Source organism: Tachypleus tridentatus, chromosome 7 (genome assembly GCF_004210375.1).
Source record: "Tachypleus tridentatus isolate NWPU-2018 chromosome 7, ASM421037v1, whole genome shotgun sequence".
NCBI classification, from domain to species: Eukaryota; Metazoa; Arthropoda; class Merostomata; order Xiphosura; family Limulidae; genus Tachypleus; species Tachypleus tridentatus.
In genome coordinates this window covers 75,470,187-75,487,337 of record NC_134831.1, presented here as the reverse complement: position 1 = coordinate 75,487,337, position 17,151 = coordinate 75,470,187, and the positions used below count along the sequence as shown (strand labels likewise).

Genomic DNA, 17,151 nt, shown 5'->3' with positions numbered 1-17,151 from the left:
GAATGCCTCGCGGGTGGGAGGCATTCCTGGAGGGCAAGCATTGGTAAAGGTCCAGGTTGTGGTGGACCCTGTTGGTGATGGATATGTGATGGTGGAGGTGCTGCTCCCATGGAAGAGAAATCTTCTTAAGATTTTTTTTTCTTCTTTTTTATTAGTTTCATTATTTTAAAATTATCAGAACTTAGTAAAACATTAAAATTATCAGAACTTAGTAAAACATTAAAATTATCAGAACTTAGTAAAACAATTCGTAATTCGCTTGTTTTGAACCATTAATAAGACATCTCACAAAGTTCTGGATAGGATAGAAGACAATATTGTTTGCAAATTCTTAAAACTTTGTATATAAATCATTATTTGTAATAACCATTATTTAATATAATAACTTCATAAAAAGGAAAAAAAAATTAAAGCAATTTAATTAAAGTTTCAATTTTACACAGTAATATGTGCAGAAAGTAGTTTAAAAATGGCATTGCCTTGATAGGGTTAAAAATGCACAGAGTACCCATATTGGAAAATTAATGTTTACTATATTTCTAAAATTATTAGTTGTATCTTTAAATAAATCTGGCAAGCTTTTAAAAAGCATGAAAGTCTGTTTTACACACACACACACACACACACATAATAATTTTAATTTTTAATTAATACTTGTTTTCAACCTCCAGTTTTCATATTTCATTCACATAATATCTAGTGCCTACTAAACAAACATCCAATGATTTTCTTGGTAATGTTTCATTCATTTATTATTCTCTCTATCATAACACCATGGTAATGTTTCATTCATTTGTTATTCTCTCTATCACAACACTAACTGTAGCAAAAATTGGCAATGTAGGGTAAAATGAAAAGTTAAAAAATATGAAATCTAAATTATAAACTCTATAATGACTGCACATTTAGCTCGTAATTACATACTTTATATTCTTGCAGTCAAAGTTAAGACTTTTTAAATCTGGTTTCATTTAGTCTTGTTGTTTTATGGCTGCACTTGCACCATCTTGGAGTACATCAAAAGCCATTTATCAACAGCTATAAATCATTGTACAAACAAACAATCAAGTTCTGAGCATGCCACAATCATCCTCATCATAAGTGTACTTTGATGGACTATAACAAGAAATTTCATTTAACTTTTGTTTTCATTTAAATGTTCTTATATAACCTAATAAGGTTTTAATTTTTACATTTTATTTACCTTTATAACAATAATAAAAAAACATTCACATAAATACAGAAATTTAATCCTATGTATGGAATCTGCCTCTCTGCCATTAACAGGCAAAGCACTATAGACCTTGATGCTGGTGGTCAAAAACATTTTAAATTCTTATTTCAAAAATGCAATTTAAACAAAATACTATCACACAAAAAAAGTGTAATGTCCTAAAACTAATATAATTCAACCAGCTTTATAACTATGCTATAAATAAATTTCAAAATATAATTAGTTAATCAAGATAAACACCATTAACATAAACAATGAAACTGAGACTAAATATTTCCAAACCTGGCATCTGAATGAACTAGCTCCCAAAGGAATCATGTAAAGCAGAACTTTTGTTTTACAGTGAAACCCTCTAAGCAGTCACTCAATTACAGTCCCTTTTTTTGTTTGCATAATCCCTAATTATGTTCAGTGGAACCCCTGTAATCAGGCCACCCCTCTAGTCAGGCCAGTTTGTCTCAGTCCCAAAGGTGGCTGCTTTAGAGGGATTCCACTGTAATTAGTTATAAATGATCCAATAGCAAATGTCAGAGAATTACTGACATTTTGTGAAAGATTGGATGAGATAAGAAGGTATAATATGCATGTTTTAGTTCATCTATGTCTCAGTAGAGTGTAAAGCATAGAAAATAAATATGATTTTACAAAGAAAATAAAAAAGCACCTTGATGAAATTGAGGTGGTGATGGTCCTTGTGTAAGTGGTGGGCCCACTGGAGGTCCATGAATACGCTGTTGAGGGAGAAAGGTAGTGGGCCATTACTTATTCCTCTATTCAAATTAAGCTGCCCTCTGTCTCCTCTCCCATCTCTCTCCCTCATTCCTCCACCCAATGATCCTCCTCTTCCCATTCCTTCTCACCAGGAGTTCCTAAGAAAAAATACCAAATAACACAAAGATAAAACAAAATTATATCATATAATTTATATTATCTTCACAAAGTTAAGTAAAATCAACTGTTTTCTCAAATCATAGCTCATACAAGCAAAGACAAAAAAAAAAATTCTAGTAGTAGATGCTGCGAGCTGCCTTCCCTCCATCAGCAATTGAACAACAAAATAAAAAAGGTGGTAGTAAGTGCTGTCAGCCAGTTCCTACCTTCTAGTAGGAAAATTTTAAAATTTGATTTGAATTTAATTTGGAATGTGCTAACTGCTATTAACTTACTGTCAAAATTGATAAATCAAATTAGAAAACAAATTTAAAATTTTCCAAAATAAGTAGACAGATTTTTATACTAAATAAAGTGCAACAGATGGAGTGAGGAAATACATGAAAGAAAATTATTAAACACATGTAGTTGTAAGAGTGGACTGTATTTAAAAATCATTTCTCAAGGCCTTTCAAATCCTTACAGGGGTTTAGTGCTGCAAGTGCCCTTGCAGCAAAACACATAACTTCCTATTATGAATTTAACTGCTCATCATAATTAATTATATTTACTGTGTTCCAAGGAAAAGAAATTAATTTATCCTCTCTGAAATCTTCAAGCTTCAAGTACAAGGATTTGTTCCAATTTTGTCATTTCCAAAAGAAAGTAGGTTATAGACTTAAAGAAATAATTTCTACCTGTATACCATTCTGAAAACTACATTGTAATAATGGCTGCTTCTACTTTCTATTTTGTATTATATAAAAAGTGAAAGCAGCTGAGCTACAAGGTGACAAAGAAAGTCCTAGCCCCTAGCTCTTAATGACATACCTACACAAAAAGTTATGCAAGTAATGCAGGGAAAAATGAAAATATCATGGCTAAGGATAGAATGTTCATATAATAATTATTTGTTGTTCGTTTTTTATAAATATTTTTGAATAATTTTTTATTTTCGAATATTGTGACTACTGAAGAGATGAAAATCTTTTCTATTCTTTAATATTAATTTATTAGAGTTCTTCAATAAAAGTTTATGGGTTTTATTCACCTGGAGATGGTTTTCTAGCCTGCATTTCAAAGTGGTTCAAGCTCTGTCTGTTGTATGGTGTTACAGCAGGGTTTTGTGCATGAAGTTCTCTGAATAGAAAAATATATAAATCAAACAATAGGATAAACACAGTAGTTATTATCATATTGGTTATCATGAGCACACTAATTTATCCATTACAGGTAATCTAAATACTTATAGCTTATTGCACTTTGTACAATGATGGTGAGCTACAACACTCCAGGAAGCAACGTAGCATTCATATTTTTAACATACCATAATTTACATACCACAACTGTGAACCTACAAATTTACTTCAGCATTTACATTTGATCAGATTAGAGCCACATAATACAGAAAAGTTCACACTTAAAGTGTGAAATAAATACACAAGACATACAATACAGTACAAATATTCTTTAAAATCCAGTAATAAAACAGGTAAACAGTTAAGAATTACATAATTATACAGCATTAATATTACTGAGTAATATAATTACAAATCTTAATCAAACTGCAAAACAGAAATGAAAGCACTGCCAAGTTAAAATTAATTATTAATTCAACCTTTGAGCATATGACAAAGAACAAATGACCAGAAGATTCATCTGTACTCACTTTTTTGGAAGTTTGTCCATGACAATTCGGAATGAAGTTTCAGATCCTAATGAAACTACACAAAACCTAAAGAAAGAAAAATTCAGCCACTGTTTCAAGCTAACAATTAAAAAAGAAAACAACTTCATGTACTTTTGAAACTCAAACTCTAAGTTTAATTAGTTACAAAGGGTATAGAAAATGGGTGGTAATACCACCTAACAAATATATTAGTTAAAATACTCTAAAATAAAATTATTGGTTAAGAATTATCTAATTATCTATTGAATAGAAAAGACAAAGATAATATTCAATAAAGATTTCAACTATCAAAGTATTTTTCAATTGCCTAAGATACTGAGATGAAAGTATATTTACTTAAATTTATCAAATTTAATGACATTTTGTGAATAATAAAAACAACTCATGTTTACTTGCACTGCAACTCAATAAAACCATAATATGTATTTAAAAAGATATATTTGTTAAGCCCTAAGCTATCTCCTGCCATATCACTTTCATTTCAAACTGTGTCTATACATATACACAAACATAAACACACACACTCCTGTGTCTAAGAACACTGTTTGTACCTGATGATCATAAAACCTTCTCCAAACACCATACATTTGTTGCAGTGTTAAACTTGCAATAATGTTCTTTATTACCTATTCAACCCATCTTTAAAATGTACAAATTTCCTTCTCAAATTATATGATTTATTCTCACTGAAAAACATTTGTGCAGCTTTAAAACCAATATAATTGATCTCTTAAATCCTTTCACAATTTACAAATGAATTGAACAACATTTACAGAAACTTAAAAAAAACAAAAAACTCTTAAACCTATATATCTGATCTACAACCCTTGATTTATCTAACTGTACTGAAACAATACAAGGCCTGTACAAAAACTAAACAATGTGACAGAAAATCAAGAAATAGGTGATATGTTCTCAACAGGCAATAGTTTCTTATAAAAATAATTATCCTCTAGGATGAACAGAACAGTTCTAAAACACGTAAACAAGTGGACTGTTTTGTTGAGAGGTAAATCTCCAAAGCTGTACAGAAATGAAAATACAAACTTTTTTCCTTCATACATTACACTCACTACAGTATGTCTAGTCTTTACAATGCTAGAAACTGGGTTTGATACCAATGGTGGGCAGAACACAGATAGCTCATTGTGTAACTTCATACTTAACTTCAAACATCACACTAGATAAATAATGCCAGAAAATGACAAAATATTGATTCTAAAATATTATGGAGTTAAAATTATTTTTTTACCACTTGAAAAATTTTAAAGTTGATTTTATTTGTTACCTTAAACTGTATTACACCAGTTTTGATACACTGCTTATCTCATGAACAAAATAAACCTGTCTGTTCCAACAGTCTGATCGCATGCCAAAGGTATAGGCTGTTGAAGCCTTTTTCTTAATGGTCCAGAGTTCCCAAAATGATCCATATCCCATTATTTTTGGTGTCATGAACATTCTAAAATCCTGATTGAGTCTACTCTTGTGATCTGAATGTGTTTTGTTTTTTGTCATTGTTTCTTTTTATCATAAAGGGTTGTTACATACCATTCTCAAACAGAGTGAATTTTTGGTGGAATCATACTACTCATAAAATGCCAAGCAATGTCTAAATGTCATTTTGATCCATCCATTACACCATAACTTTATGTTAACTGTGGTTGTTACAACTTAAATATTTGTGAGTGTAAAATTGTTCCAATACAAAAAAAACATTCCAACCTCTGTAGCACAATTGTTATAAATGAGCATTTATAGGTTTCTCTCACAGTATCTTACTAACAATCCTTAAAATACAACTGAAAACAATGTTCTTCTTATAGTGGCATTTCAAAATACCAATAAAATAAATATATGGAAAGAAAATCTCCCTACAAAACTTTAAAGTAATCAGTTTATACAGTTTTTCACTGCCATTAGCACATACTGTCTCTCTCTCTCTCTCTCTCTCTCTCTCAGTCATGGGAGTTTGGAAATACCTATACCACCATAAAGAAAGAATATTCTACTTTTAATTATTGTGCAAATAAAAATAAAACTGATACTAGGAGAATTGTTAACTTATAACTGTGGCAGAGAAAGAGAAAAAAAAAGAGTTGAAACTTCTAAGTTACTGAAATATGTATTTTGAGAATCCCATTTTAAGGATTGTATTTCAGTAATTAGTGATGAAGGAAACTGCTTTTATGTGTGAATATGTGAAATTTTGCAGTGTTGTACTACAAACAGTAAATATTAGGATTGAAGTTTTCACATACAGATTAGATAGATATTTGATAATATAATGTGAGGAGAGGGGATCTAATTACATTGTCTTCATACTGGAGAAACAGGGCATTAAAATACCCAATTTTATCAACTTTTTACCAAAGTAGGTGTGAAAACTTTTATGGACTGCAACTACCTGTCGGAAAAAATGAAACAAGGAACTGAACCCTTCTTCACATCTTACATTACATATGATTTACTTGTTTGTTTTAGAATTTCGTAAAGCTGCACGAGGAGTATCTGCACTAGCCATCTCTAACTCAGTAGCGATAGATTACAAAGAAGGCATCTAGTTATTAGCACCCACCACCAACTCTTGAGCTACTCTTTTACCAATGAATAGTGGGATTTACTGTTAACTTATAACAACCCCATGTCTGAAAGAGCGAGCATGTTTGGTGTGACATGGATTTGAACCCACAACCCTGAGATTATGAGTCAAGCACCCTACCCACCCAATCATGCCGGGCCTTACCACATGTGAACATTTAGCTCTTTGTCTCCACAAAACTGAACAGGATAGTACATTAATCACAGTTTACTTTTGATTTAATTTGAAGTAATATGCCATTTTTTAAAGGCATAAATGTTTGAGTACATGTAATACAATGCATAATTATATATTAACAGAATTTTCTGGCCTTATGTAAACACATTATTTTGCAACATGTTTCACATAGTTAATAACTGTAGATACACAACCAAACATTGCAATTTCCTTACCCTTTTGACTGTCCATTAGCTCTATTTTCATAGAACTTGACGTCCAAAACATCGTTGACACCAAGTTTGTTGATGGCATCAATGACGTCTTGATCTGTAGTCCACTAAAACCCAAAACAAGCATGACAGTAAAGCTTTGCAAGACTCCTAGACATTTTGCTTTGTCACAATATGTTCCAAACCAAGAAAAATACAAGATCTAAGCATGTTTTTTGTTGCTTTTTCACCTTTATAAGGAGTTACCAAGAACATATTTCTAAGTCTTTAAGTTAAACAGACAGGAACATAATTCTAAGATGTTCAGAATTATGTGAACACTTTGTAAAAAATCACAGAATTCCCATTTATTTATAAGCTGACTGAGAATGATGAAATTAAGCATTATATGAAAGACTAAATAAGAAAAACTGGCTTGGATCAACAGAGAAAATTAATTTTAAAACAATGCAAAAATTTAAATAAGCATTAAAATTACAACAGTTTAAAAAATATTAACTCACACTTGAAAATTGAATTTACACATGAAAACAACTACTTTATTAAATATTTAAATTGTTAATAGAGAGTGAATTATTCAAGTTATTTCTAATTACTTGCATCCAGTAAGCTAATCAAACATTAACAGTTTTTTAGCAAAAATAAAACACTTCTTTTTGACCTGACAGTGTTTATCTCAGCTGTTAGTAACTAGTTTTAGCTTGAAACAGCAAGTTATTTTCATTAAGCTTACAAAATCATAAAATATACAGATGTTATACTTAGACCTTATTAAAAATGATTTGCTTTCACACTGTTAAGTTTACATGAACCAAGTTAGAAAAGTAGAGATAAATGGCATACATATTTAAATACGTAGCAGTGTTTCAATACATGTGAAAACCCATATTATAAAATCCTTAATTTTGACAGAAGTTAATAACATACAATACTGGAAACAATTAACAAAAAGATGGGAAAAAGTGTAAATATTAATGGATTGCTCTCACTGTGAAAATAATCTGCACCAGCCAAGAGTTATATGTTGGTAATTTACACTGTGACTGACCGTCAAACTAACCAGGCAACGTCCCACCAACAACATCCTAATAACAGTACAAGGGATCCTTGATGACGAGAAATCCACTTCAAGTTAAAATATATCTTAAAAGGACTGGTATGGTTATTAACACTTTTACTAAAAAAGCAGAGAACAACATTTCTACTTGAGAAGATTGAAACATTGTTCTCTGCTTTATTAGTAAGTGTTAATGACCATACCAGTCATTCTGAGGTGCATTAGTACAGGGGATCATACTTAACCAAAAATAGTGATGGATGTACTCATGGTTACCAGGACAGAAAAGCCACATGACAAATGTATAGATATCAAAGTTGTGGTTCATAAAAGTTATTCCTTACAACAAAATGAGATGACATTTAATGTTTCACAAGAGCTATATGAGAACTCTACATGAAATTAGTAGAGTTGATAATAGAAGCAGCTGAAGTAAAAAGACCAAACTCTTCAGAAGTGATAAGTAACTCAAGATTGGCTCTTTATATGATACAGATTAGATATCTTGTCAATGGCTAAGCTGTAAGTGTGCATTAAATTAGTTACCTACTTAACAACTATATAAAGTTTCTCTTCCATAGAACTGAAATTATTCATACCTAGTTGCAGCTATAACCCAACATCGTATATCAGTTTTACTCTATACTTCTTTCAGTTATTCCTGCTGCTACCATGTTTAATTAACTTTGATAATGACAACCAATTCATTGCTTTATTTTTCTTTGTTTTTATTTCTTTTTATATTTTCCTATATTTTTAATAAAAGCCCCAGATCTGAGGAAATCCTTCACAAGTTGGATGCACATTGTTAATATACCTCAAACTAGCTACTAAATCAACAACAAACCAATCTCCTAGAAAATAAAAATAAACTTCTTACTGTAGAGATGTTTTCTTATAGTAAAGCCACATCGGGTTATCTGCTGAGCCCACCGAGGGGAACTGAACCCCTGATTTTTGCATTGTAAATCCATAGACATACCGCTATACTAGTGGCTGGTTCAAGTACTGAAAATTTTGGTATGGAAACAATAAACTGTCCAGTGACACATATGGGCTGCTTTGTTCTATGATTTATGGTAAGAAGAGAATGAAAGGACAGTCTGCATATGACAAGATCATTAGTGATTCAATAACTAATGAAAAAAGGAAGGGGTACATTGTCCTTTATAACATTTTTGCTTCTTTACCAGGTACCCTCTGATAGTTATAACAAGTTATTTCCTGATAGAACTGCATTATTTAATTGCCTAACGTAACTGGTAATGATTTATTTATATAAAGTGAAATGCTGGAAAGTTTACTAGCCAAAAGGCACTAGATTCAACTATTAGATTTCCCAAAATGTTAATCAAGAAAAACATTCTGGATAGAAAATTATACTTGCACGAGATAAAAGTTTCCAATAACATTATTTTAAAAGTTAACCTGTGCCACACAAGAAACTTACCCAGGTGAGGTTGCCCACATAAACAGCTACACGCTTTTGTGGGAGGCCCTCCACTTGATGGCACTGATCTTGTAGAAACTCCATCCTGGTTTATCCCAAACTATAAAACATGTTATAAAGATTAAGATAAGACTAGATATGAACTGCAGCTGTTACAATAATGACTGTGATTATTAAGGACAAAAACAACAAAACTTTATGAACTCAACAATTATTACAAGAATTTGCCATCAAAACTTAAAATTGTTTAGTAATTCATGTTAATATAAAATATAACAACACTAAAGCATTTAAAATTTTGATAGACAAGAAAATTATAATGTACTTAAAGAGAAATGATATTAGGATATTTATGAAGACATGCTGGACAGGTGTTCTACCCAAAATACTAGTAGGCTAAATTATTTTCATAACAATGAATATTTTGGCAAGTAGCCTTTCAAAAATTATCACTTTGAGGAGTTGACATCTGATATAATAAACTCTTGTAAATTACTGTTATCATAGAGTAATAGTGTTTGCTTATATGATACTGGAAAAACTTTTTTATTATGTGATGTGCAACCCCAACTTTGAGAGATTTTATCCTGTGTGCATGTAGATTTTCAGTCGGGTCATGATTTTCACATTTCTCCTCTGTTTTGTGTTACAGATAGTTTTATTTTTCTCCATTCTCAGAGTGCAGATATGATGTCATGAATATGTCACATGCAGATTTAATGCAATTGCACCACATGTATCCAGCTAGTTATTCTAAAATTGCATGTATGGGTTTTAATATTTTGTCATAATCATGACTTTACAACACGTGATTAGAGCTGGAATGATACGTGAAATGTTCCTAGTGATTAATCATCAATCTCACCGTAAACTACTTCCAACTAATCAATTATTCTCACAGCAGGCTAATTTGGTTTTGTTTTTTAACCACAGTTTCGAACCATCCTTGATTTAGATGTCTGCAGATATAATTTAGAATTAAGTTATTTCTTTTAATCATTAACTGAAAACCAGGAAAATTTGTCAAACCAATAAGTTACACAATGTAAGATCATACATGCAAGTTACACAATGAAGTACAAGAGCTGTACCAAAACTGAAAATATGACAATTTTGTGTGTGTTTCTTCCAACAAATGTTTGCAAGAATATTCAGCTACAGCTACTAATATTTTGTTGGTGAAAATACACATTACTTCCTGAAATTGATTATCAACTGGAAAAATATCAAATATAACAGTTACCAGTGACGTGACTATTAGGTGTAGGTTAAAATAAGTTACATGAGCTTGATTTTGGTCATCCACTGTAAAATCCATAGAAACATAAATGCATCAAAGAACTATATAAAGATAATCAAATATGTTGATGTGAAGAGAAAATACACAAATACATCAAGGTAACCAAACAGGTGACTACTTTAGGTGCATATTCACTAGAAATTGGGACAGTAAACATAAGAGCACATGGTACTCCACTAGTTAGAGGTAAAGAATAATATGATTATCATGGGTAAAACATTATTCACGATTTTCTACAAAATAATATTTAAGTGAGACATGAGCCAATATCTGTTATTTTGAATCAGCAAATTACCAACTGGACACTTGTTTCTGTGAGTTACGATGGTAAAATTATGATAATCATAAACGTACAATTCAATTAATTGATAATTTGATGTAACATTAGTTGATGCAATCAATGGTCAAAGTTTATTATTTATATCAAGTAACTGAGTTAATCACTAAGCCCTAAATCAAATGCAATGATATTTCTTTAAGAAGTGATTATTTAAAAAAAAAAAAAAAACATGAACAAGGTTGAATTAATGACATCAGCCAATCTTCTAAATGAATAATTTCAAAAACATGGAACACTGGAACAGTTCACACATGCAGTAATCAATGTTAATTTCTATTTATAAACTTTTCCCAGTGTTCCAGCAACCCTCAGTTGAGCTCCTGATTCCTAATATTGTGGACACCTTTCTCTATCCTTCTCACCAAACTTATACAGGATGCACCTAATTATATCTTTTATCTTGAGTGTTGTTGTATATAAGCTAATAAAAACCTGCAATGAAAAGTGCCAGTTCAAATTTTCTGGTGAGTGTCTTCCATGCTCTAAAATGCTAGTTAGTACAAAACAGAAAAATGGACACCAAAATAGACAATACAAAAGTTTGATAAAGTGTAGGTCATATAATGACTACATGGTGCAAGCAATAAATACTCTAGATGGATAAAGGTAAAAATATAATTGTAAATAATTACATTCTAATTAGATTATTATTAAAAAGGAAAGCAAAAGTCACTAAAAATGGCATTCAAAATGAATTTACAGGTTGTATTTTCAATACAAGGGTCTTGCATTAATAGATATTAAACCTACAGAGGAACACCCATCAGTCTTGTAAATAAAAAGCTTTGTATCATTACAATAATAGTGGTTCATTTCCCAAGAGATACACTCGACACTTCATTCAAGCAATAAAGTTAATAAAAGTGTCTATCCTTAAAACCAAGAAACGGTCAGAAAACAAATATATATTTTAGATCAAAGCATTTACAAAAAGCTATGAAAGGATATTTATTACACACCTCATCAGGATGACCTATATCTCCTGTAGAAGCAGTAATAACATCATCATAAAGGTCAATATTGGAGTCATGGTTGTAATCTCCTTCCTGGAAAGAAAAATAATCCTATTTTATGTAACATGGTCATTCCTTCAATGCTAAAAGTTCCAATTAAAAACTCCATAATCCATAAAAAATGGTCTCCTGTAAAAATATTTTTAATAATCATAAAAACTTCAAAGTATTAAAATTCATAATTATTTTTATCATGTATATTTAAAAACAAGTTCATATTTATAAATATATTTAAGTACCCCTTTTTTTCTTTTTAAATCAACCCTACTGAAAAGTCAAATCAATGGCTTGGAAACAAAAGAAATGAACAATACTAGGATAATCAAACTTCACATAAAATATCATTATATTGTGATGTCATACCATTTGCATTTCTTTGAAACATTAAATTTTTTTACTTTCACATTACAACAGGAGTAACAACAACTTTAATAAAAACTTTTAGTTGTTGATGGTATATGAAACAAACCTAAAATAAAACAGTAAACAAAAAATTCTAATGATATTAATACTGTCTATAATAATAAATTCTACAAACATAATTCCAGCCTTCGTTCAAGAAATCATCATATCTTCAACAAGTTTCTATGTTCTAATAGAGATGTATACATTTGGTATATTCACGATTATCAGAATTTGGTGGAGTGCCCACATAATTTTACACATTAAAGGACATTAAGTGATGCCCTGGCTCCAAAATAGCCTTTATCAAAACAGAAAACTGATCACTGAATCCAGTCCCGATTTCCAAAATAATGATTAATCTCTTTTTTTCCAAACTCTTGACAATATCCTCCACTCAAGATAAGTTCTGACAGATTTACTATCATACTAAAGAAAGAAAACTGCTTCTATTACAGATATGTTTGACCTTTCCAACTGCCCTCAATATTAACCAAAACACAGAGTATATAGATTAAATTTATTTTTTTTGACAACCCATCCAACCATATTTGATAAGGAATTTTTCAACCTTTTTAAACACATTCACAAAATAAATATCAGTGTAGTTTAATCCAACAAGTTCAATTTCAGTAAACATTTTAATCATGAAATTCCTTGTTATTTTTCTTGTTTTAACCACTACTGATAATTATGATTTGGTTACACTTTTAAAGAATTCTTATCTCCCTACATCTTAATAACAAGATTTTACAGCTTAAAATCCTAAAGTTTTTGGCCTTGACAGTAAAATTAATGATATTATATTAAATATGAACAAAATAGCTTGTAAAAACATATTGCTTTTTAAATTCAAAATTTTTAAATTTGGAGCATTCAAAGTTTTTGGTAAAAGTAGTTTCTTTTTGCTATCAAGTTCAGTTCATCTTTTTCAAGGAATAGCACATTCTAGGTATGATTATGGGTTAAAATAAATGTACTTCTGTTTGCACTCAAAAATATATGCATTGAAGACACCAACAAATTCATACACTTTCTAACTGATGTACAACTTTCAAGTTATGTTGCTGTTGCTCTTCTCTAACAAATATGTTGAACCGTTGACAAGAAAGACTTGCTGATAGAACCAGCCAAGTTATACATACCATATGTTGAAAAAAACTTTATTTAGTTATTCCTCTGTATACTGAATGGTTCAAAGCTTGCATATCTTTACCTTGACATCAAAACAGTTTACAATTCAAATGTTAACAAGTGTTAGTTTCTTAACTTGAAAAGGAAACATTACATCTGTCTTCACTTTTCTGCATTATTTGACACTTGTTCAACCCATATTGATCATTTCAGGTTTTCGTTCCATACCAAGTTTCCCACAAATTACACACTTACAGTATAGAAATTCCTCAACTAAATTTGGAGACTCATTGCTTCTTGATTTACTGAAAAAAATCAGTGTGTCCAGTTATTCCAAATACATATGTATAATGTGGGAATAACTGATTGATGAGGCTAATGATTAATCAATACATTTACAAATTCAACTAACTGCCTAGCTGTAGTAATAGGTAACAGGCAATGTATGGATAAAACTAATTAAGGAAACTAACAAGCTGAAAAGAAAAGCCCCTTATATCAATTCTGGCATAACAACAGCAGAAGGATATTAATGTATTCTGCACTAAATAAGGCAAAAGTGTGAACCACAGAAGGTTTACATCACATTAAAATTCAGAGTCAATGAAGCTGCTGAAACACAAAGCATCACATGGATTAGTTAGGAAAAATAAAAGATCAGGAATCAATGGGATATTATAGATCAAGAATGTTACATCAGTAAATGAACTCTCTTTTACCTACTGCAAGATGGCCAATCTCCACATGAAAAATCAGTGCCAGTTGGCACAATTTCTAGAATTGTAACCTGGTACTCAGCTATACATCTATAATACTAATGCATATTTTTTATTAAAAATGAGATTTTTTCATCTTTAAGCTAAGTTATGATGATTATTATTCAAGTCAGAATAAGATATGTAAAACAGTAACTAGCAACCACTGGATATTCCTAAAAGTTCACACAATTAAATGAGCACTATTTTTCCCCCTTAATTTCTATATCCAACCCTAATGTCTCAACAACTCAACCAAACTCCTCTTAAGCTCTTACTATTCTATGGTTTCTACCATACCTGAACATAAACTAATCCAAACACTTGCTAACCTATTGAAAAAGCAACTTTTTAATCAATACTATTAATGAAAATAGCATTAAGAAAAGAATAGCACAAGTCTCACTTACAGAACACATAAACACTAACTGTTATAGAATTAATATTCGTAGCATCAGCATGACGACATATAAGAAATTTTTCTACAATTCTCCTTAAAATCATTGTTTGGTTAATAACAACCAATTAAACAGTGTACTTTCAGAAAGGCCAGACATCCTAGATAAATTGCGAGAACATGTTACCGTTAAAATGCAAAGTCAATTGGTAGGACATTATTAATAATGCCAGTAAATACCAGTGTTAATGAAGACACAAAAAAAAAATATAATAAACAATTAAATGAATAACTGAATCTCACAATAATTAGCTAGAATAATTGTACACTGATTATAATATAATAATGTGAAATGTTGTAAAGATAAATTATATATCAAACGTACTATATGATATGTCTAATACAACTAACCTCTATTACTTAAATAAAACATTGGATAAGCTACAGGATGTAAAAGTTAAATTTTCCATAACAACCAAAAGTAAATGGAATAACATTTAAGAACATTCAATAATAGAATAATGCTTAGAAAATGAAGTCACAACAATGTCAAATATAACAAAGTAATTAACAAAATCTAATGTAAGCTAATAACTTAGTTATATATACAGAATTATTACATTGTTAACATTGACCATGTATGCTAAGCTCTTTCCAATGAGGTAAAACTAATGGTGGTCAATACAGTCTGGTGTTTCAATTACACCTTAACAATTTTCAAGTAAATAAGATGTAATGGTTTGATAAGATTGTGATATTCCATAGAACTTATAAACCCATTATTAGAGACAAAAATACTTTTATATTTCCTGGAAAATGAATGAATCTAACTAGAAAGTTACATCTGTTTCACAGTTTGTAGATTAAATTGTACACAAGTCTTAAAATAAAATTTCATTACTAAAGTAATACTGATACTATTAAGCAATGCAGCTATGATGTAAACCGAGAAATCAGTTACACTTAAATATTACTAGTTTGAATAATCTAATGTTTTAAATTCTCAGTAGCTACCAAATAACAATAGATCAGTAATTTCAATTCTTAACGTAAATACTTCTTTCTTAATAACTAACACTTACAATAATCCTTCATTTCAAATCTCATACCTAATACCTTTGCTTTACAATTCTATAAACCAGTATTACTAATAGTACTACCAGTAATAATATCTTAGTTAGGGTAAACAAAAAATGACTTTTCAAAATGGTATCATAATTATAGTTATCAGATGTCAAAATAATAGCTATCAGATATCAAAATATTTTGACACTGCTTTATCACAATCAATTTATATCTAAATACGTAGAAATTGATTTCTATAAACAAAATGTTAATGTCTATTTTTGCATGTCATCTGTACACAATTAAATTAACATTGTATTCACATTCAGTATATTACTTTAACGGAGTAAGTTACCTTTCCAACAGCAACAGTATTATGACTATTAATGTTAATGTTAAACCTAGTACGTGTACTTATTATAGTAATAATAGTACTTAAAAGTTATATTATTACTACAATTTTACTAGTACTAGCGCTACAAACTGTACTTGAACACTGATTGCGAAACATCATGCAGTGGTTTTATTTTTTAATTTTAATTTCACTGGTAATGGTAGTATTCTTAGTGTTAATCGTTGTAAGTGGGAAGCCTAAGGACTGTAGTTAGCGCATGTTCTTATACTAAAACACATTTAAATTTAAAACAAAGTTTATAAATATTAAAATATCTTACGTAGTATAACTAAGTGGTTAGGTGTATTTTTAAACACTCACCTGGTTAAAATCATGTTCCAGATCCTCTGCATACAAATCTATGTCTACTCCATCCGCCATGATTTCAAATTAGGCCTATTGAGGTTGCGAAAGATTCTTCGTTGTTGAATGTCACAATTTGATCTTAATTGTTACACATTATTGGAGTAATAAAATTGTTTCCTTCTAAACTGTACTTAAACATGGAAAGTAAAACACTTTCAGCTATATGAAGAGTTAACAGGATAAATATTTCATACGTAATCAAAAACACGTACAATTATATAATAATTCACTTTACACAGGTTCACTTACTGGCTTTCCACAATGTACAAAACCGAAGAAATAATGTAATTCTTTTGGCTACTTTTGTGCCGGATTAATTTATAAATATAAACCAACCAAACAAGTAGAGGTAATCAAGTATACGTACAGAAAAAAAAAGAAAAACATCCTAAGCGTAAATACTTACTTAATTGTTTCCATATATGTATTGTTGTAAACTATAGTTTCAATGTTTTAACTTTGATGTTTGCTACTAGGCGCTTGAAGTTAGGATTATTATAAAATTGTTTGTTTTTTGAATTTCGCGCAAAGATACAAGAGGGATATTTGCGCAAGCTGTATCTAATTCAGCAGTGTAAGACTAGAGGGAAGGCAGCTAGTCATCACCGCCAACTGCCAACTCTTTTACCAGCGAATAGTGGGATAAACCGTTACATTATAACAACTCGTAATATGAAGGTCGCGGGTTTGAAT

General features: G+C 30.3%; 2 protein-coding genes across 3 annotated transcripts in view; both read right to left on the bottom strand.

Annotated features, from left to right (window-relative positions):
• Positions 1-17,151, bottom strand: part of LOC143255999 (dual specificity calcium/calmodulin-dependent 3',5'-cyclic nucleotide phosphodiesterase 1A-like) — a 463,989-nt gene that overhangs the window by 283,954 nt on the left and 162,884 nt on the right. The gene's annotated exons all lie outside the window — the stretch shown is intronic.
• Positions 3,148-16,731, bottom strand: LOC143254901 (cleavage and polyadenylation specificity factor subunit 6-like). Its single transcript, XM_076509811.1, has 6 exons — positions 16,414-16,731; positions 11,892-11,978; positions 9,293-9,392; positions 6,789-6,892; positions 3,774-3,839; positions 3,148-3,244 (listed from the first exon to the last, which is right to left on the bottom strand). The coding sequence occupies exons 3-6, from the start codon at positions 9,374-9,376 to the stop codon at positions 3,148-3,150; spliced, it is 351 nt and encodes a 116-aa protein (XP_076365926.1). The 5' UTR covers positions 9,377-9,392; positions 11,892-11,978; positions 16,414-16,731.